We start from the raw sequence: 21406 nt of genomic DNA, 5'->3' as shown, positions 1-21406 counted from the left end.
ATAATGTAGGTAGTATGAAAAAATATGTAAAATATCCAAAGTATACTTAGTGCTTAGTGTACTTCACCCGCCCTAGTATGAAGTGCCCTATGTTGCTGATTCTCTCCCTACCAACCGTTGGGTTTCGTCTGTTCATCGTGCCTTTCCGGCTGGGCTTTATCCGAAGCTTTTACCTGACCTCGGGTCATTAAGTTTACAGCTCGGGAAGGACATGTAATTCAGAATTTCCTAAAGAAGAAAATGGGCCTGCCCGTGCCATAAATGGACGGCCACTCAAAATTCCGAACAGTTATAATTGGTAGATTCATAGTCTACCGATTAAAAGTCTAGTATTGATTTTTTAGCTATACCTTATTTCCCGGTTACAAAAATTCATTTTGTATCGGATCGAATTTGATATATATTAAGTATAAATTAGATGTCGATAATATGAACGTTTTAAATATTGATAAATCGATTCATTTTTCGATGTGAAGCAATCGAGTATTGAGTATCGAGTATCGAATCTGAATGTAATGTAAACAACTTCCAAAGTGTTTCTTTATTATTAATATTAATTTTTAATAGAATCATCAAGAATAAAATAATTGATATTATCGAAAAGTACTTTTGAAATATTGATAATAGTGGCATTACGACATATTCACTGAATATATTACTTCGTTCTTTTAAAGTTTGGGAATACAATTATATGGAATATAGGTTATATGTGGATTCCTTAATAATACACAGAATACTATGTCTGTTATCACATAAATTATTCGTTTGAATCGTCTTTGAATCTTAAAATATTTAAAGTATTTAATTGTGTAAAAAATGGCACAAGAAAAAGGAGATCCTCCACGAAAGGTTATTTTACTATCTGATATTTTATCTCTTATTAATTATATATCTCTAAAATTTCTCTAACTAATAAATTAATAAATGTTTCTTAATATAGAGATACAGAAGAGAAGGAGACAAGGAAAGCAGTCCCTTGGAAACAGATGACGATTATGTTCCTTATGTGCCAGTTAAAGAACGTAAAAAATATCAATTAATTAAGCTTGGTAAGCTTGGACAACTTAAAGATGAAGCTGCTGCTGGTATTATCGGGAAAAGTAGCAGTGAGAATGAAAAGGATGATGCAGATGATGATGACGGGCAAGTATGGGGAAGAAAGTCGAACATTTCTTTGTTGGATCAACATACTGAATTAAAAAAATTAGCAGAAGGTAACCGTGTATGGCATACTTCATGAAATAAAAAATTTTCAATAATTTAAATTAGCCGATTCGTAAAATATTTTAGCTAAGAAGGAAAGTGCTATGGAAAAACAGTTGAAGGAAGAAGAAAAGATCCTAGAGAGTGTAGCAGAAAATAAAGCTTTAATGGGTGTAGCGGAATTAGCAAAGGGTATTCAATACGAGGACCCAATAAAGACCAGTTGGAGACCTCCAAGAGCAGTTCTCGCTGCAGGAGAAGCAAGACACGAAAGGATTAGGAGGAAACTTAGAATTTTAGTAGAGGGAGATGATGTACCACCACCATTGAAAAGCTTCAAAGAGATGAAATTTCATAGAGGTATACTGAATGGCTTGGAACAGAAAGGTATCGTTAAACCCACACCAATTCAAGTTCAAGGAATACCAACAGTGTTAGTATACATTTATTGCATATTTGTAGTCATGTTTCTGTAAAATATAAAGTATTTATTTTTTTCCTTTTTATAGATTATCAGGTCGCGATATGATTGGCATTGCCTTCACTGGTAGCGGTAAAACATTGGTATTTGTATTACCTATTATAATGTTTTGTCTAGAACAAGAAGTGGCTATGCCATTTGTGAGAAACGAAGGACCATATGGTAATACTATATTGTGATAATATAAAAAATAAAATATTTAGAAAATGATATTAAATAATATAATGATATTAAATATGACGTTTATCTCCTTTCAGGTTTAATCATTTGTCCGTCTCGAGAATTAGCGAAACAAACTTACGATATTATTCGACATTATACGAATACTTTACGACAAGCAGGTTGTCCCGAAATACGCAGCTGTTTAGCAATTGGAGGTGTACCTGTATCAGAATCTTTAGAAGTTATTAATAAGCAAGTATTCTGCCAACACTTTGATTTTTCTTATTTCGATATTTCTATCGCATTATATAATCTTTGCCTTCATTATAGAGGTGTTCACATTATGGTGGCAACTCCTGGAAGACTAATGGATATGTTAGATAAAAAGATGGTGAAACTTAGCGTGTGTCGTTATCTGTGTATGGACGAAGCCGATCGTATGATCGACATGGGTTTTGAAGAAGATGTGCGAACAATTTTTTCGTTCTTCAGGGTAAATATACTTTGTTATATTTTTATTATATTAAAAATTGTTTGTACTACATTTGAGCATATATTTCATATAGGGTCAGAGACAAACGTTGCTGTTTTCTGCAACTATGCCAAAGAAGATTCAAAATTTTGCGCGTTCCGCTTTAGTAAAACCTGTGACGATTAATGTTGGTCGCGCAGGTGCAGCGTCTATGAATGTAATACAAGAAGTTGAATACGTCAAGCAAGAAGCTAAAATCGTGTATCTCCTGGAATGTTTACAAAAAACTCCCCCACCTGTACTTATATTTGCCGAGAAAAAGCAAGACGTTGATGCTATTCACGAATACCTATTGCTAAAGGGCGTTGAAGCGGTAGCAATACATGGTGGAAAAGGTATATTCAATTTTAACGCAATAAATATCATCAAGTATATTTCTAGTGTTTAAATTGTGTAATTACTTTTTTATAGATCAGGAAGAAAGATCACGTTCTGTAGAAGCTTTTCGTGAAGGCCGGAAGGATGTATTGGTTGCGACGGATGTTGCATCCAAAGGTCTCGATTTTGCCGATGTGCAACACGTTATAAATTACGATATGCCGGATGATGTTGAAAACTATGGTAATTTAGCATGTTTCTATTAATTATTAAGCAATGATTAATTACATAAATAATTAATTTTTATGTATAGTGCATAGGATCGGAAGAACTGGGCGTTCTGGACGAACTGGAATAGCAACAACATTTATTAACAAAGCAAATGACGAGTCTGTGTTACTGGATCTTAAACACTTGCTTATGGAAGCGAAACAAAAGGTTCCACCATTCTTGCTGGAACTTTGTTCAGAGAATGAAAAATACCTCAATTTGGGAGGTAAAACGATTGCAGATAACATTTACATTTTCTTTCTTGTTAAGAAGCAGGAAATAAACCGTGTTTTTTCATTACATTTCAGATGAGCGTGGATGCAGTTATTGTGGTGGTCTTGGTCACAGAATCACAGAGTGTCCCAAACTGGAAGCTATCCAGAACAAACAAGCTTCGAATATCGGACGCCGTGATTACTTGGCCAGCAATGCAGCTGACTATTAAACTGGAATATTTTGTACATATCTTTTAAAAAATAGCGATTTCTTTGTGTAATATCGTATTTTGTAAATAGTCTTACAAAATTTGTATTCATAATTAAACATAGATATTATCTCACTCTTTCCTCGACACTGCATACTTCCTGCTAGCTTTAAACGCGATGCTTTTATGTTTTCTCTGTTCATCAATTTGGCACACGATACGCACAAAGATAGAAATTTGTCAACAAAAACTCCGTCTGAATTGACCTGAATAATGATTAGAGGGCAAAATGGGAAGGGGGATGACGATTTCACGAGGATCAAAAATCAGAAAGCCGATGAAATAGAGGCACGGCGAAGGATAATAGAGAAAAGTGCCGAAAAGAAGCGAAGATTACGTCAACAGCACATTGAACGCAAAGAAGCATTAGAAGCGGAAAAACTACAATATGCCAAGGCGGCTGGTGATGTAAAAATTCGGCAGCTTAAACGCACGCAGCGACTAGTCGAGGAGCTTGCACGTCGTAAACGTAAAAGCGCAATTTTCCTTTAACTCGTTGTTAAACTGTTGGTGTATATACATTCATGGAAAATTAGAAATTGCAAAGATGCACACAATGCATATAATATGCAAACATATACAAAATATGCAAAGTACAATACTCTCTATAATGTTTTATGTTTAATGTTTATTATAACTATAACGTCTATATGCTTGTAATTATATCCATAAAAATATGAATTTGCATAAATAGCCGCAGTCTATTAATTAGAAATTTACTTACTGTGCACCTATTAATATAATACAGATATCGAACTGCAAGAGTCATTAAAGAGTAGAAAGATAAAATCTGCTGTTCCATCTGTATGTAACGAAGCTTTGGAGAAGAAACACGTAGAGTTGATAGAAAAGAAGACTCAGGATGAACAGATACAAACTTCTAATCTGTCCAGCCCATGGGATGTCGAGGAAGATTTTGAGATAAAGCAGCGGCAGAAGAAATTAAGTTACAAAAGAGATCTCCAGAACCAACTCCTAGATAATCGACGGAAACTGCGTGAGAAAGAGGAGGAGAAGCATCGCGAGCGAAAAATAATGGAAGAAGTTGACGAGACGATGCACCAAGAAAATTTGGAAGCGGAGAAGAGGAAGAAAGAAATAGCTGCTTTGATGGAGGCTGAGAAGGATGCTTTTTTAAAAGCTCGACGATTTTGGAAAGAGAAGAGGAGGGAGGTTCTGAAGCAGGAACACGACGAGATTTTGCGAATCATCGCTAAAAGGGAGGCTTTGCAAAAGAGGGAAGCTGAAGGAAAGGTTCTACGAAGACGTCCATTCGTTGGCACTGAATTTTATCTTAACAACGCACCTGTCTTTTTTAGGCCGATACTCAGGCAGCTAAGGACGCTATGTTAGAAAAGATGATGAGTAAATTGATGGAAGAAGAGCATAAACGAATAGAACGGGAAGAAATTTCCAGGGAATTATATTTGGTAGAGAAAGAACGCAAACTGGCGGGTGAAGCGATTAAACTGGCGATGAAAAAGAAACGTACTGCGAGACAACAACTAGAAGAGATGGTGAGATTATGGTTGCATCGCGGAATTTCTTCTTTTTTGTTTTTCATTGCGCATTATCTTTTTATACAATACGCGTAAGAAATGTAACATAGTGTATGAAGATTGTTAGAGGCTGTAAAATGAACAGGCAAAAACTCAGAGAGCTGTGGCTGAAAGGAAGGCGAAAGAAAATGCGATCGACGCTGCTTTCGCCAAGTATTTGGCAGATGAACGAAAGAAACAGGAGGAAAAGGAAGGCCAAAAAGAGCAAGCACGACGCGAAAAAGGTATGTAAATCGCCGTTGATATCAAAGATATCGGAACTAACGTGGCTAAGCTTTGCCATATTTTATTTGTAGTCGTCCAATATGGAAATGAATTGCGCGAGGCTATAGAGCAAAATAAAACGCAACGTTCGAAGGATGCAGGAAAGATAAGGCGTGAAATTAATATTAACGAAACTAAGTGTCATTCGGAATCTAACTTGGAGGCAGTGAAATTTCAGCAGGCAAAGAACAACGTGCTTTAAATAGAAACACCGAAGATGAAATTAAATTTTTAATTCTACAGCTATTTATTGGTATACAGATATATACAATGATGCGCGAAAACCATCGCTCTCGCGGTTCTTGCGGCTCTCGTCATTTATACAAAGTCCGTGTAAAAATACAGCAGCCCCATCTTATATTGGATATTAAGTACATGATAAATTAACAGTCTCGCCTCGGGCGTGTCCAGTATCGAAAAATCGGACGGGAACAGCTAACTAACGAGTTTCGTTCTGCCGATCGGATTTTTCTTGGCAATCGAGGCAATTCTCGAGCGATTTCTTCTACCATTTTTACCCCTTCCATTTGCAATTTTTCATTTTCGATTTATAACAATTGTCATGTAATATCAAAACGATCGTTTCAATTTCTTTCTTCCTTCTTTTTCCGTCTCTCTCTCTCTTTCTCTCTCTCTCTCTTTCACTCTATGTTAAAACATCTTCGGCGTAAGAAGGGGTTGAAGTAGCGAAACAAGTAGCACTCGAGCATTAAGAATAACTATAAGTACGAACGTTAGTTTTCTCGGTGACTGGCTAGTCGCCATAGTCGCTTACAAACTAATTTGATCGGTCGATCGTTCTCATCTCTTCTTTAAATGACGAGTAAATTAACATATCTATCGTTAAAACATTATACACTTGGAAACGGTACAGTAATATTCGGAAATGAACTCGTGAAACGCATTCCTGAGATCGTAGAGAAATTCTTTTCTCGGAAGATCGTCGTTCAATGGATGATCGTAATGATCGTAAACTTTAAAAACTGAATACTATTGTAAGTTGTCTATTTGTATTCCTTATACGCTACGTGAAATCCTTATCTCCACGTATCGAAATTGCATCTCGACGAATGGTCCTGACCTACGGTTCTTTCTTCCAGCGAACTAAAGAACCTTTATGGAGAATTTCTTAAGTACGAAGCGATAACGAGGGAGGGAATTAGGCGACATGGCCACTGGCTCAGAACCGGTCAAGTTCACGAATTTAACACAGATTGGTCTTAAAAGTAAAATCACATTTCCTTTGATAACCCATTTGCCTACATCGACTCGCTACTCTTATTTTCTCTTTCGACTGACGCGGTTTTCTACGCGTCGTTTCTTCTAACTTTTCTCTAAGAGAAACGAAGAAAGGAAGATGGATCCAAGAATTTCTCAGCCAGTCGGAAACTGCAGTCGCACTAGTTGATTCTTCTCTGTTTCGTTTAATAAATAGTACCGACTATTCGAGTAAACGTTTCTGACTAAATAATAATCGCTTACGATTTACGTAATATTAGGCCAATGGGTTAATTAAATATTAGTCGCGTAACACATATTGAACGATCGACTCTCAGAGATTGCAGAGACTCGATCGCAATCCGCTTACGCCTGTTAAACGTGTATATAAATTCACGTAAAAGTAAAATCACATATTCTTACGATTTAAGTACACGTACGCACGTATGTATACACACAAGCAGATTTTTGTTCATTTATTCGCAGCAATCGGCAAAATACTCTACTGGTTTTAATCAGAGGTGGGCAAACGAAGCGTGTCTCGATGGTTCTTTCGCGTTATAACGATATACACGTATCATTTTACGCGTAATTCCCTCTTGTACGATACGTTATGGCAGTATTTATCGCAGCGTGTTTTACATTAATGAACAACGAAAAATAGATTTGCCCACCTCCGTCCCTTAACGCTAATAATATCTCATCAACGGTGAACAAATCTGGTCAGAAATTTCCTGTTGCTCTTCGTCAACGAGACCAATCACGACGCCTTCTCTCGGCGTCTTAACGACGATACAAGCGTTTTTTTTTTTTTTTTTTTTTTTTTAACACATAACTCTCGCAAGTCTCTAGTACGTTTCGCGGAAGCTATTCTTCTTGTTTCACGAAACCATAAATGTTACCGGATATTTCAATAATGCTTGCGATCGATAAGATCTTTATATGGTGGGTCAAAGTAATAGAAGCATCGGGTAAATGCTAGAGTATTCTGAGAAAAACACCGTTTCTGTGGAGTGGAATGAATCGAAGCAAATAACAAATAACATTAACAAACGTTAGAATAAGAACAAGTAGTTTCAACGAGGGAAATAAGAGGAACATAGATTCGATTGGATGGAAAGAGATTTGGAGGAATCGTTGGAATGTTCGACGGGCACAGAATCGTTTCGTTAAGCGATATCGACTAATAGCACCGCAGAATAGTAATGATAAATCATTTCAATACGATTAAGCTACAGCCGTTTTCCCAGTAGAGTAGACAGTCTCTGAATACACACTGGGAGGAATGAAACTCATGGAAATATAGCGAAGAATGCGTGTCGTTAATTCTCGTATCTTTTATACAGTCTCAAAAATATAAATAGCTCAACGAGAGTCTTGCCATCGCTTATCCACTGGAAATGCAAATAATCCGGCAAGTTTTACACCGCGGTTAGGAATTGCCGGCGAATAGGAACCATGAGAATAGTACGTTAGATTAACAACAGCAAGTGCAGGCAAAAAGTATCAAGTTGACGATAGACGATCTTTAAAGAAACTCAAAAAGGATAGACTAGCTTCAACTATCAACCGCGATTTACGTTCTCAAAGATTCTTCTCTTATTTTCTTTTCCAAGAGAAACTTCGATTCGTCGCTAGATCACGAATTCCTTAGCAAATCGTGTGTCTGCTGACTTCCTGTTTGTCTCACGAAAAACCATCACCAAAGAAAAGCAAGAAGTTTTCTCTTCGATCGCGAGATTCTTTTCGTAAGTTTCGAACAGCGGTGTACGATAGGCACGATATAGTAATAGTTTTAAGTGTTTTTCTTTCTCCCATTCTCTTTCTCTCCGTTATTCGTCTCCAAATAAGACGATACATCACTCTAGAAGTCGCATCTCACATCGATCGAACGCTGATCCCTTAATTGTTATTAAAGCTGCGATCGCAAACGAATCGTAATCTCGTGTTTCCGGAGAAAGAACAAATTTTTCTGCGCGCTTTTCGACAAGCGAAAATAGGTCTGTGACTTTTTGTCCCTTGCGTCATCGATACGTCGATGCGCACGGCTGCGGTTAGTCTTCTCTTTTTTTTTTCTTTTTTTTTTTAAAGTGAAATTTGGCCCCTTTTCTTTGGAAGAAGAAAACTTGGCTTGAATCGTTCAACTAGCACTTCCATAGAACGCGCGGATCGTTTCGGTGATCGATCGTTACATCGTAATACGAATTCGACGATTTACGAGGTGAATTATTCTGAACGTACGACAGATATGTCGTCTTATTACTAGGAAGACGTGAAAAAGAGCGAAAGCGTACGCCATATGTGTATGCGTGCTCCTCGTTATTAGATACCGATAAAAAAATAAATTCCAGCACAGTAGAACGGAAGAAGCTCATTTGGGGTTGCGTCAACGTTTATGAAAACACGCCCAGCAGCCATTAGACTAATACGATAAAACGGTTTGGTTCTTCGAAGTTCGATTTCACTAATAATAAATATCTTCTTCTTTTGATTCTTTATTCTGTCGAGCGTTTTTTAACGATCGACCAGAGCGGTTAATTATATTTATCATTAGCGAAACTGAGGCTGAACCACGGGATAGCATGTAAAAGGTTTTCACATGTACCTATCCTTCGCGACTTCGGCGGACGGGATTCTTCGACGTATCGATTTCTTCGATACAGATCTTTTTTCTAAAAAGATTCCTCTAAATAATGAACAGATCTAAGCGTCTCTGATTCACCGTGGTCACGTGTCCGAGAAGAGGAACTCGCTCTCGGACAGTAACACCTCGAGATCGGAAGGAACGGTATGGAGATCAGAATTGGCTGGCTCAGGTAAATCACCCGCACTGTTTCCGATTCCTGTAGGCGCTATTTGTCTGGCCCTGCCGATTCTGACCCTGTCCTTCTTTTTCGCTGTCCTTAGAAGAACACCGGTTCGTGGAAGCTTCGGCCTGCCATTGACGTGTGTCGTGTTTGGCGCCATGGCAGGAACCTGTGCTACCTTGTCGGATTTTCTCAGTTTCACGCTGAACCTGAAGGGAGGTTTATAAACTACTTGCAGCTTCGCCCTCTCTTTTCTTGTCCCTGAACTTGCTGGTGCTTTCGTTTCTTTAGATTCGGTTGGTCTCCTCGAAACCGCTTGCCTGGTCGCAGGCAGTCTGGTTCCTGCACCAGTCAGACCCACAGGAGTAGACTTGCTTTTCGGTAAACCAGTCGCGTTGCTTCTGCCAGTTTCCGGCCGACATTGAGAGGATGCCAATAACCAGGAACGTACTTTGCTTTTCGGATCGGCGTTTGGCTCGGTTTCTTTCTCAGCCTGGATGGCCGAATAATCGATCACTTCTTTCTTGTGTTGCTTCTTACGCTTTCTTTTCTCGTTGTCCGCGCCGCTTACGTTGCCACTCGAATTCTGCTTATCTCGACTTGGGAAGGTCTTCTTCCGTTTGTTCTCTTGTATCATCGCAGGCGTCACGTCTGCTGATCTCTTCCTAGCAAAGTCCTCGGTCGCGTTCGCCGATATCCTCTTCGCCTGTGATTGCGGTTGTTTTTTCTTCTTCGATGCATCCTTGCCCGATTTGTCCGCGTTCCCATGAGAATCCTTATGCTTCCGGTGTCTCCTCTTCTCCCTGACTTTTCTGCTGAGTGGAAGCTTTGCACGTACAGCCGGAGGATGCACCGTCACTCCCTCCGTTCCCTCCGGCGGAAGACGCACAGTTTCCGTCGTTGAGCTGTGTATTATTGTAACTGACTTGAGTTTCAGGTCCGGCCGTTTGCCCAGTAATCGCATGCTCGCCACCTAAATTCAAAGAACGAGTCGTAAAGAATTAACGATGATATCAAGTGGTTGCGTGTTCTACCGTTACAGGTATTGATTTAGGCAGATGTTAGCGGTGAAATGTACGAGGAAAATCAACTACGATACTGCTGATAGTCGTACGATCGCGTGTTCGTTACACGAATAGTTATACGAATGCTGGAGGATTTATGACGAATTAGATACAAAGGTACAACGATGTTTTCAACTAGCGTGTGTTACAGATGCTGCAGATACAAGACTCTACTTTCGTCTGTTCCTAGACTTACTCTCGACACGTTTTTTATCCGCGCGTTTCCTCGACAGTCTCTGGCGTAAAAATGATTGGTATCGTATTATATAGTAAACTGTATTTTTCTAAAGAACAATTCGAACGTGTATAGAAAAAATAACAAGAATAGAATGAAAATTAACGTTGAAGATTAAAGGAAGAATTAAAGTAACGCTTACCAATAGCGATACAGCAGCCACAATGATAAAAGCGGCTGCGTACCAGTGGTCAATTATCCAACGACGGAACGTGGCTAGACTTTCGTCGGATAAGAGAAGCTTCCTTAAGGTTGCTAAAGGACCACTTGGATCAACCTGTAGAACAGTTCGTAGGTAAAAAGTATCCTATCATCGATAGATAAAGTCTGTATCTACCGCGACGAAGCATCTAAATAGAGAAAATCGAAATTCGATTTAATCTACTTTGGAATTATTGCTCAAAATAAAAATCTGGAATCGCTATAAATATAAAATAGTATTGATGCAATGAGAACATGAAATCTCCCGAAGATAGAATTTTAAAAATTTTCTATTTTCAGTTTGGTACCACAACGTAGTAACCGTATTTTCTTATTCTGTATCATAAGAAAAAGAGACAAGATTTGCCATAATACGAAGAGCGAGTATGTACGAGTAAGCGTTTGCCTATTTATAGCTCGGCTACTATGATAAACTCGCCGTATGATAAAATGTCATATGGTCGTACCTCTCGACATTTTTGGAAGACGTCACAGTATCCGTTATAATCATTGCACGGTGTTCCAGGCTTCGAGAACATGTCCGGAATGTCGTAGGGTGGAGAGTTCCAATCAAAAGACGACCTACACGCGTAACATCGATCATCGATATATATTTATTTTTAACATTATAAAAAAATATAAGCGCAGAGAAAAATGCGGTTCATAACGTACAAGCAAGGTTGATTTTCTCCGGGTAGACGACAACATAGTTCACAGGCTTTCGTCGGTGGATCATTTGGCCCGGGAATGCACTGGCAAGATTCCAATCCGTATGCAAGGCATATACTACCGGTGCACTCCTATGAAACAAGGAAAAAGGTAAACGATGCATATGCGGAAAAATATTTCTCCGTCATTGTCTGGATTTCACGCTCACCCCCATAAAACACACAAATTCGCGATTGCAGATCGTCTTGTTGGGCTTGTTGATGGAAGGAGGACAATACGGTGATCGACCGTCGCAGAAGCTTGCGTCGCGACATCCGTTGTCGTCTCTGCACTTGTCTCCGAATCTTAAATTGCACTCTGCGGTACAACATGGACCCTGAAAAACGATAACACGCTTTTAATTGCTGCAATCCTGGAGTTCTTTCGCTTTAAATTAATTATTAATTAATTAATTCGCTTTTAACATATGAAAAGATCCTCGAGGTCATACGGAAAGAATACGACGAGTCTATTTGAAACGTATGTTGTAATATATCGTATCCTGCGTTTACGTACTTGACTAGGACTACAAATGGAACCCGGTGTGAGTGTACAGGGTGTCTCGCCTGCTGGCGGATAACGACGTTGGGGAAAACAACACGAATCCCTGCAATCTTCTTCCCATCCGCAGTCGCACTCTTCACCCTCTTCGATGACACCATTGCCGCATAATGACACTTGCGGCTCTGGAAAAACATACACAGTTTCCTCAGTTTCTCTCTAAACGTGTACATAAATGCGCATATTAGGTTCAGCAATAGGTTCATTCGCTTCTGCTTGAAAGACTACGAAGCGTCGTATTTACTTTGACGATTATTTTCATATAAAATTCTTCTAACTTGTTCATATCGTTTCTCCGTAAATTTATATTATCCGAATTTATATTATAAAAAATTCGAGAGTTCTCGTCTCTGCATTTTCTAAAAATATATATCTACATCGGTGAAAGGCGAATGAACTTGTTGCTCAACCCAATATATACACTGCCATAAATATTAGGACTTATTCGTCGCATTTGTCAAAAATATCGAACAAATTTTATTCTATTTAATATTTCACGTTATAAGACACATAGGGTGTATCGGAAATCTTGAGAATTCGCAGCTATTAAAAGCATCCAAGTCCCAATAATTAATTAAGTTATAAATTTATTTTATAGGAATTTTTTATCACGATAAACGCAGAATAACAGTTTCTTCGTGCAAATTACTAGTAGATTGATTCGATCGTCGATACGATACGAATGAAATGACAGATCTTATAATAAAATGATAGCAGCGAAAGGTATTCAATTTATATTAAATATCACGTGTCCTGATATCTATGGCGGACCGTTTATGCTCTAAGTTTCCAGTCCTTACGAAGGATATAGTGAAAGCGGGGATCCGCGGAACGACTTTATCGCTGGAGGAAACTGTACTTAAAAGTTTCGACTATTATTCAGGATAGATATATTCGGTGGAAATATCGCTACGTTAAATAACTTTCGATTGGAGGAGCGCGCAACTATAACGGACGGGTACATTCCGCGAATATTCGATATTCGACAGGGGATATAAAAGTAACGAGCCAGAGACTGACCAGTAAAGCAACCCTTCGGAGAACGAGCTTTGCTATTCAAAACTGGGTTTATGGCACTCAAGCTACATGGGCTGAAACGATTATTGTTTCGCTTGTCGCCGCTGGTAGCACGAGCGAACATAATGAAGTTTCCATCCTCTCCGCCGGGCGTGCATTGTTCCGGATCGTGCTGAAACAAAGTAAAGTGGCGCCTCGTGTTACGCGCGTATCGACATCGACAGTCCTAGAAAAACGAGCAGAACCGTCAAACTCGTCTCTCCTCTTTCTCTTTCTATGCGCCTTGCTTGGCACGAAAAACGTATTAACATTAGGAAGCGGTCGTAATGTCTCATCTAGAAGCAAGAACGAGACCGTGTACGCGTACGTATATGGAGTAAGTAAATTCAAAGCAGCCTACCGGTGAGCCGAAGTTGTGACCGATCTCGTGGGCCAAAGTGACGTGAGAAACGGCGGGTGGTACGTGCTTGCCGTAATTCAGCAAAGTCACTATTCCGGTGTTCAGCGACTTCATACTGCCACGATAGTGCTGCAAAGTTTATAGTACATTTTGTAGATTTCAAGGTGTTCGATGTTCGTTTCGAAAGGAAGCGGCGGTGAGCTTCGGATTTCCGAGTTTCGAGGCTTCCTCGATGAAAGAAACGAAAAAGGACGGAGAGTCGACCGATAGTCGATTTCTATTTCATCCTTCGTCTTTGGAAATTGTATGATTTCTATTCTTTATTGTCATTTTTGCTTCGGATATTTTCGAAGAAAGTTTAAAATTCATAGGAATTTTGGTCATTTTTGCGAAATAGTTTACCGTATCGGTAACGATCTATGAACTCGATAACGTCCTCGCAATAGCCTCTGGGCCTAAAGTACAAATAAAACGATAATAAAAATTCTAATAACCTGGTAACATGGTGTCTCCTCCTTACTGACTATTTTATAAATTTTCGAACGTATACAACGAGTATAATATTTTTTCGAATAATTTGTAGTTACGTTATACTACGATATATCATTACAATTATATATATATATATATATTGCAATATTTTTTTAATTCACCGTAACAACAAGCTTACCCCGTTCTTTTCGCAGACTCCACCAGCGTTTTTCAAATCACCGGTCCAAGCTAGTCCAAGCGTTCCCATCTCGAAATCCCGATACGTGAACATGTAAGCTAAGCAGAACGCGTCGTAATCCTCTTCTGCAATGAACAAGACGAACCGGGGGATTTGCAATCGTTCGGGTGATCGATCGGATGTTTCTTTCGCCGCAAACAACAATCGGCTGGCGTTATACGAAGTATCGTTAGAAGGAAGATTTATTTACCGGAGAAGAGCTCCAGATACTTTTCCACACCGTAGTTGCCTGGGAATCGATAATTGGGATCTCTCAACGCGTCCTCGCTGTGAACTTTCACACGTTTTATCATGAAGCTGATGTTGTCAGGTCTGCCGTCCTGGTTGAAATCTAGCAACAGCAACGTGTTCTCCTTAGGTTTCTGAAGTCGGGACGAGGTACATACGTATATCGTTCGCGGACAGTGCATACACAACGTTGGCGAATATTTTATGATCGTAGTTTCTTGTGAAACTGGCTCGCAACAAACTTACTTAATTGCCAAATTGAACTACTATTGTTAACGAAAATTTACAAGTCACGCGCCTTAATAAATTCCATTGCGTAACAAGTTTGATATTGAAACAGAGAACTACGGGTTAGGGTTACAAGAGTTACAGTTGATAGTACTATTCATCGTAAAATCGTAAGTTACGCTCGTCACCCGTTAATCGACCGATATTACCGGTTAGTAAACAACTATCGTGCAAGAGAGACCAGTTTGGGAAATGCGCCTATTACGTATAACTAATTACGTACAATTGGCGAGATTTTTATCACGACAACGAACATTCGAGTTCTCCACAAGGTGCGAGGTTTCCACCGATAATTCTTCAAGATCTTAATCATTTTCTAATATTCAGTTTGTCGGGCTCTCCATATTCTTTCGCAAGCGCGCTAATTCCTATAAACGTTCTAAGAATATCGGCTCCAGACTCTGATACTAAGAAAATCGTCAAACTTCCATCGCGCTATAAAGAACGCGAGAAACGAGTAAGAAATTTACCAGTGTGCTTATAAATGGAGTTGACCCTTTGCACGTGTCTCGTCATCACCTCGATGCAAGCCTCCTCCGTGCCGTATCTCGCGAAAAACTGATGATCCGCTTGCAGGTACAGCATGCAGGTAGTTTTTCGCGGATCCACGGTGGCACGTTTGTGCAAATGCCTAGCGATACGATCACCGTCGCTGCTTCTAAAAAGGAGAAAAACGGCGAGTCGCGAATTTCTTACGGCACCCGGATAAGCGCGGCTTATCCTTTTTTCGTAGCGGTTCGCCCGAGACCGACTACCGTTTCGTGATTTTTATGATTTTACTCAGAACGAAACGTTACACGATACGAAACGAAACGGACCGTGTTACGAGAAGGGACGAACCCTGCTCGAACAATTTTCCCCGACCGTTTTCTCTCTCGCATCCGACACTCACGTTTCCATACGTGCTGCGCTCTTATCTCTGTCCAAGGTCAAAACTCGTGCACCGTTTTCCTTCGAGTAGAGAGCTTGCCTCTCGCCGAGCAGAGGTTCGTAAAGCGTCCGAGAGTCGTTCCCATAATCATGTTCGCCCCTGAAAAAGTAAAGATACGGTGGTATAACGATATGTGCATGGCGTGCGGACGTGATCATTGCTTTCGTTGCACGCGGAAGCTGCTGGTACAAGGAGCAAGGAAATTATGGTAATTATTCGGAACAGCGTACGGCTCACTGATTTCGGTGAAGTATGTTGTCAAGCTCGATACTCCGAGTAAACTTCTTTCCACGTAGAGAAACTCGTACGAAATCGTATACTTGAGTTTCCAGGGTTCTATAACTTCTTAATTTATGAAACACAAGTTGTGTAATGAATATCGTATTTATTAAATGCCTTCGTAATGAATATAAAATAACTGGAATGATACAAGATGTGAGGAAATTATGGTAATTATTCAAGATAGCGCGCACCTCACTGATTTCGATGAAATAACGTTGTCACTATTGCGAGTAACTTTCTCCTATGTAAAAAGAAAACCTGTACGAAATCGTACACTCGATGTTCTAGATCTCTGTAAATCTTCGGAATTTACGAAGCAAATTGTGCAATCAAAAGTGCACTTATTAAACGCCTTCGTGACGAATAACAGATAATTGAAATGGAATTCAAGAGTTGAAATATAGCATTGAAATTAACGATAGAGCAAAATCCTCTCGTTTTGACTCTATGGATTTCTTTCTTTATCTATCGTAACTTTATCGTATGGTATCGTTGAAAATCATTTACAATCAGTACAGTTGTCATATGCCCATCGATCGCGTCTTTACTCAAGTGACTTTTATTATTATCGTTTCTTCCAGAAGTTTCAACAGTTTCATTTTCATTGTACGTTAATTCCTAATTGCTTCTAAGTTTACGAACAGTGGCGTTTGGTAGAAAACGTTCTCCTATACTTTCGACTCGCCTTTTTCACGTAGAATCGTCGTCTTGCCGATTTTGCCATGTTTGCCGGCCCCTGTAATTCCCTTACACGTCTGTACACAAGATAGTTGGCAAGGACCGCGATTTAGCTCGCGCTTAATTACCAACGATTCGTCCGGGAATGTTTGAAGATCCGCGGTTTAAAGCTCGTTACATGTACGTGGTGCGGCCCTGCACGTATGCCGGCGAATAATGCGTCGGAGAAATTGGTAACGAAATTAACGCGAGGAAGGTGCAGCCCGTGTTCCGAGTTGATAAACCTCAGACGGCGCAGACGTTCGAGCAACGGAGCTGTCTCTCGTTAGATCCATTTTCATCCTCGGTTAACGTAACGCGATTTGCCCGGGCTGTTTTAGAGGCGTTATCCTGTTACATTAACGAGCGAACGCCTATGCAGCGACGAGGCCTGGCAATCTGTTCGTCCTTCCATCGCTACGCGTTACTACGATTCCTTTAAAGTCTAAGATTACGGTTACAGGTTTCAATTCTTCGAAGCAAATGGTAAATTTGTTTCTCGTTATGCTAGAAACGCTTACAGATTAACGCGAGGAAGGTGCAGCCCGTGTTCCGAGTTGATAAACCTCAGACGGCGCAGACGTTCGAGCAACGGAGCTGTCTCTCGTTAGATCCATTTTCATCCTCGGTTAACGTAACGCGATTTGCCCGGGCTGTTTTAGAGGCGTTATCCTGTTACATTAACGAGCGAACGCCTATGCAGCGACGAGGCCTGGCAATCTGTTCGTCCTTCCATCGCTACGCGTTACTACGATTCCTTTAAAGTCTAAGATTACGGTTACAGGTTTCAATTCTTCGAAGCAAATGGTAAATTTGTTTCTCGTTATGCTAGAAACGCTTACAGATGCTGAATATAATAAATGTAAATAAAAAAAAAAAAAAAAAAAAAACGAAGAAGAAAGAAACAAGGAAATGTGTCTTCTCTTCGTTCTTGAGTTTTTTTTCAGTAAGGGAGAATAGTTTATTTGTTAAGTATCCGAATTACGATTGGTATACGTATCTTGTCGTTCCATTTCTACGTGAAACATTTACGTAAAATATCAAAAGTTTTTCGCACTCGTATAGAAGACTCCGTTACATTTGCTTGCTTCTGTTACACTTTATTATGTTGCTTAAGCTTTTGCACGAACTGCGAATGTTTTACGTTGCAAAGTCAAGTTTATACAAAGCGTACGTTCTCCTTGTTCTCTGTGTAAGCTGTGAAGATGCATGCTTATAAGGCGTAATTCTTTTACACGGAGTTGCGTTTTAAAACGCGATTAAGACTGAAACGGTAAAGAGAAAGTCTTGTAACTCTATAGGGGTGGTAATAAACTACTACGCTCAAAGTTTTCTCTGCTTATTAAAATAAGTGTGAGGTTGGAGTATAAAAATTCAAGGATCGTAACAGGGTTAATTGATCTACAACGTCTACAAAAAGTATCCTCGCGCTATTACATATTAATTATTTAGTTCCAGGTACATTGAATTTCGTATCATTTAATAGTACTCGTTTAATCGTGATTTAATAGTGATCATTTAATAGTGAAAATGAAATGTCGATAGAAGTTGATGGAAAGAACGTTTCTAATATCATCTAAGACGAATCGTACGTTTCCTAACACACAGTGGAAATTATCAGAATGCGTTGGAAGACACTCACCTTTCCGTGAAATCGTGAGTAGCAGATTGATGCAACTGATGACTGGCGCAAGGTAACGATCTACGTGGCGTTAATACATCCGAGGCGCGATAAGCTATGCTGTGATACGTCGGAGATGTGTCTTCTTCCTTGTTCAAGTATCTATTTGTTGGCTCGATGTAGTATTCCTCGAATCCAGTAACGACCGTGCCATCGAAAAGGCCATCCTCTGTCACGATGCCTTGCACCATGGCATTATCGTCCTCTGCAAATTATCGTTTTCAAATGAGAAACTGCGTTGTAACGCGAATACGTATACAGTCGAGTATACCAAAAACGAATATTGGTACAGACAGGATTTTCCTACAAAGTATCTATAATATATATATTTCCTATGAAACGTAAAATCAATCGATAAATTGTCAAAAAGTGGACACGATCTCTTTGTCTCCTATGGAGCTCGTATTATGGAATACCCTGTATATTCGTAAAAAAATCTCTGTATATTTCTAGAGAGGATTTTTAAAAGTAGAAGTTGAAAAGTATCGATGGCTGAAATGGCTCGACGATCGTCAGCTGAAATACTCGTATTCGTCGACTTGATTATCCGTGAAACTGATTGAGATACATCGTCTAGCGATGTTCTAGCGACCATTTAGGTATATGATACGTGTAGATATATGGTTGCAACAAATATCTTGTAATTTTTACATATACGTATTTTTATATAACTTTTCATCTACAAATTTCTGCCAAATGTGATCGATATAGTCGCGACAGTCGTGTCTCATCAGCGGCAATGAAATTTCAAAATGTTTCGTATAATGCATAGAATATGAAGATAAAATTTGTCCGTGACGAGTGTGGGAATGGTCTCGCGAGCCAGTGTACGTTCATAAAGATACGAATTTGCATAAATATCCGCATATAGCGCATCCCATTAATATTATGATTTACAAGTGGCAATTCTCTTGCAGTTTCGAAACGGCCTGTACCAAGTGAACGATCCGCCTCTGGAGGTGGCGATCGAGAGAATTTATCGAGAGATAGATCGACGTTTTTACCGTTTCACTGCAACGAACTGGCTGCGGTAGCTCGCGTTATTGACGTAATATCGTTTCTTTCCCGGCAAAATATCGCGACGTTTTGGCGAAAATAAGCAGCACACTGGGGAATTTGTTGCCCGTGAGAGCAAAAATATTTTTTACCGCGTCATTTCCCGGCTTCCCACGCACGCGCAGACGAGACACTTCTGAGCTACCCTCGCAAATCGGTTCGTACGAGAATAGAAAAAAGAACACTTTATTACGACTCCATAGCCAGGAAAATTCGCAACGAATTAATTGAATACCGGTACTTCCGTGGCAGGATGAGAGATCGTTTTATTCCCTTAATTCGATTCGAGATTGCAATAATATTTACGATGTAATAACTCTTGGTAGAACCGTGAAAGAAGCGATTGCTTGGGAACGAGTCAAAATTGTGAAAAGCTTTTCCTTTGTACAAAGCTTTCGTTTTGTGAAAATCGACTTTGAAGCTGTGAGCGGTATGCGCGCACTCGTCACGGCTTGCTTTATCAATGAAGCGTACACTCGACGATTTTCAGAGTAATCTTCTCGAGAACACGCTATATTTTTCTCCGAATATTTCTGTGTATTTCTTTTATTACTTTCGTTCAAAGTGGCTGACTGATATCGTTTTTTCTTTTTTTTTGCCAAACCCTTTCTACGATTCTCTACTAACCACTTGAACAAGGCTGCACGATGGATCTGTTCTGATTTACGTAGATACATCGTATTTTTCATTATTATTAATATCGTTCGCAAGTTTTAATATTTATTGTCATCGTTACTATTATTGCTCTTAAATCACCATCGATATGTCATCGCATAAATTTTATGCTATTATCGTTCTATCAAATTATTATTAGTCCATTCACGTTTTCGTAAAAGAGCACATAAAATGTTATTACGGTAAAAGTCCATTTATATAATCAACTAATGACTTCTTTATCCGATTTCTCCGATTAAATTTGGATATACGAATTTTTATAATCTTTATACAAATTTTGTAGTGTTTTTCCTTTGTAATATCTTCATAACACTCGTAGATTAGCGAAAATGCGAACATTCGCAAGTCTGTTACTCAACTTAATAAATTGAAAAGTTTATTTTTACAGTTTCAATAATCACACAAAGATAAAAGGTCTCTTTAGTCGACTAAGAGACTTTGTTTTATCGCTATAAAGTACAATATTCGGCTCTCGTGACAATAATAATCCAACCACCTTTGGCCGAGGGTTGATAGTTTTGTCTGTGACAGTTGAGGATTGGCCTAATGCACGCACATTGACCATCCCGAGATTATTACGAGCTCACGTGTTTCGTTAATAAATGCATCGTAAAAAATATATATACGTAAGGAAGAAATTATAACACGTTTTAAAATATATCAAATAATTTTTTACCATATTGCGACAGAGGATACCACGATGAAAACGATTCTCGACAAATTTTCCAACCTTTTAGATAATAACGCATTCTAATACTAGTCAGCAGCTGGATTCACAACATGATGGAATCGGTAACATAAAAATGATTTATTTATATCTGGACTTGTTACCAAGCAAAAAAACCTTCTTTTTTTACGAGAAATTTTGTCATGTGGTTCACAACTTGACGATTTAATTGGACATACGTAGTTCTTCCGCGATATAATTGCGCATACGCTTATAAGAATTAAATAAAATAAATATTTTGTTTGAGAAAAACGAAATAAATGGGACAGAAATAGAAAACGATAGAGTATTCTTTAATCTAGAGAGAGATATCTAAAGAAAATAATTGTCTCTACTATCGGCTCTTCAAATGATGAATTCTAAAATATCTACATTTGTATCTTATTTTAACCTTAGAACGATATATACAGGGTGGTTGGTAACAGGTAGTACAAGCGATTCTACGCGAAAGAAGTCGAAAATATAGAATAAAAATTTTTCGTTCGAGGCTTTGTTTTCGAGAAAATCGACTTTGAATTTTCGTTCGGTACGCCTGCACTTTATCGCGTCTCGTTATAACGGATCTCACTGTAGATCGTTGTCTCGATGGAAAAATTAAAAAAAAAAA

At 39.0% G+C, this 21406-nt stretch overlaps 3 protein-coding genes across 4 annotated transcripts in view; 2 read left to right on the top strand and 1 right to left on the bottom strand.

The window, feature by feature from the left end:
* Nucleotides 1-353: 353 nt before the first annotated feature.
* Nucleotides 354-3525, top strand: LOC100744211 (ATP-dependent RNA helicase abstrakt). The gene is made up of 10 exons (XM_003490547.4): nt 354-849; nt 941-1214; nt 1291-1636; nt 1713-1846; nt 1942-2098; nt 2177-2339; nt 2413-2713; nt 2790-2939; nt 3010-3192; nt 3275-3525. The coding sequence occupies exons 1-10, from the start codon at nt 817-819 to the stop codon at nt 3409-3411; spliced, it is 1878 nt and encodes a 625-aa protein (XP_003490595.1). The 5' UTR covers nt 354-816; the 3' UTR covers nt 3412-3525.
* Nucleotides 3526-3626: 101 nt separating this feature from the next.
* LOC100740023 (meiosis-specific nuclear structural protein 1-like) lies at nt 3627-5638 on the top strand. The gene is made up of 5 exons (XM_003490514.4): nt 3627-3919; nt 4199-4704; nt 4770-4967; nt 5095-5233; nt 5306-5638. Exons 1-5 carry the CDS (start codon nt 3664-3666, stop codon nt 5473-5475), a joined length of 1269 nt encoding a protein of 422 aa, XP_003490562.3. The 5' UTR covers nt 3627-3663; the 3' UTR covers nt 5476-5638.
* Nucleotides 5639-5900: 262 nt separating this feature from the next.
* The window catches only part of LOC100743906 (disintegrin and metalloproteinase domain-containing protein 10), a 48853-nt gene continuing 33347 nt past the window's right edge, over nt 5901-21406 (bottom strand). Inside the window, exons 4-17 of one of the 2 annotated variants that reach the window (XM_024368487.2) lie at nt 18303-18546; nt 15623-15760; nt 15201-15388; nt 14405-14545; nt 14155-14279; nt 13485-13613; nt 13088-13256; nt 12023-12192; nt 11676-11843; nt 11471-11598; nt 11266-11380; nt 10740-10874; nt 10559-10598; nt 9929-10271 (exon numbers count right to left, since the gene is read on the bottom strand). In XM_024368487.2, coding sequence (XP_024224255.1) covers nt 10075-10271; nt 10559-10598; nt 10740-10874; nt 11266-11380; nt 11471-11598; nt 11676-11843; nt 12023-12192; nt 13088-13256; nt 13485-13613; nt 14155-14279; nt 14405-14545; nt 15201-15388; nt 15623-15760; nt 18303-18546 — 2087 coding nt within the window. In that variant the 3' untranslated portion in view covers nt 9929-10074. Of the gene's footprint in view, nt 10272-10558; nt 10599-10739; nt 10875-11265; nt 11381-11470; nt 11599-11675; nt 11844-12022; nt 12193-13087; nt 13257-13484; nt 13614-14154; nt 14280-14404; nt 14546-15200; nt 15389-15622; nt 15761-18302; nt 18547-21406 lie in introns of both variants that reach the window. The other variant, XM_003490545.3, reaches the window with a different exon arrangement.

Source organism: Bombus impatiens, unplaced genomic scaffold (assembly GCF_000188095.3).
Source record: "Bombus impatiens unplaced genomic scaffold, BIMP_2.2 scf_0452, whole genome shotgun sequence".
NCBI classification, from domain to species: Eukaryota; Metazoa; Arthropoda; class Insecta; order Hymenoptera; family Apidae; genus Bombus; species Bombus impatiens.
Note: the sequence above shows the minus strand (reverse complement) of the source record. Positions and strands in the feature narration are given on the sequence as shown.

Coding starts and splice junctions, on each gene's coding strand:
- LOC100740023 (XM_003490514.4), top strand. CDS start 3,664: ATGATTAGAGGGCAAAATGGGAAGGGGGATGACGATTTCACGAGGATC. Junction 4,705..4,769: donor AGAGGGAAGCTGAAGGAAAG/GTTCTACGAAGA, acceptor TGTCTTTTTTAG/GCCGATACTCAGGCAGCTAA. Junction 4,968..5,094: donor GACAACAACTAGAAGAGATG/GTGAGATTATGG, acceptor TAAAATGAACAG/GCAAAAACTCAGAGAGCTGT.
- LOC100744211 (XM_003490547.4), top strand. CDS start 817: ATGGCACAAGAAAAAGGAGATCCTCCACGAAAG. Junction 1,215..1,290: donor ATTAAAAAAATTAGCAGAAG/GTAACCGTGTAT, acceptor AAAATATTTTAG/CTAAGAAGGAAAGTGCTATG. Junction 2,340..2,412: donor CAATTTTTTCGTTCTTCAGG/GTAAATATACTT, acceptor TATTTCATATAG/GGTCAGAGACAAACGTTGCT.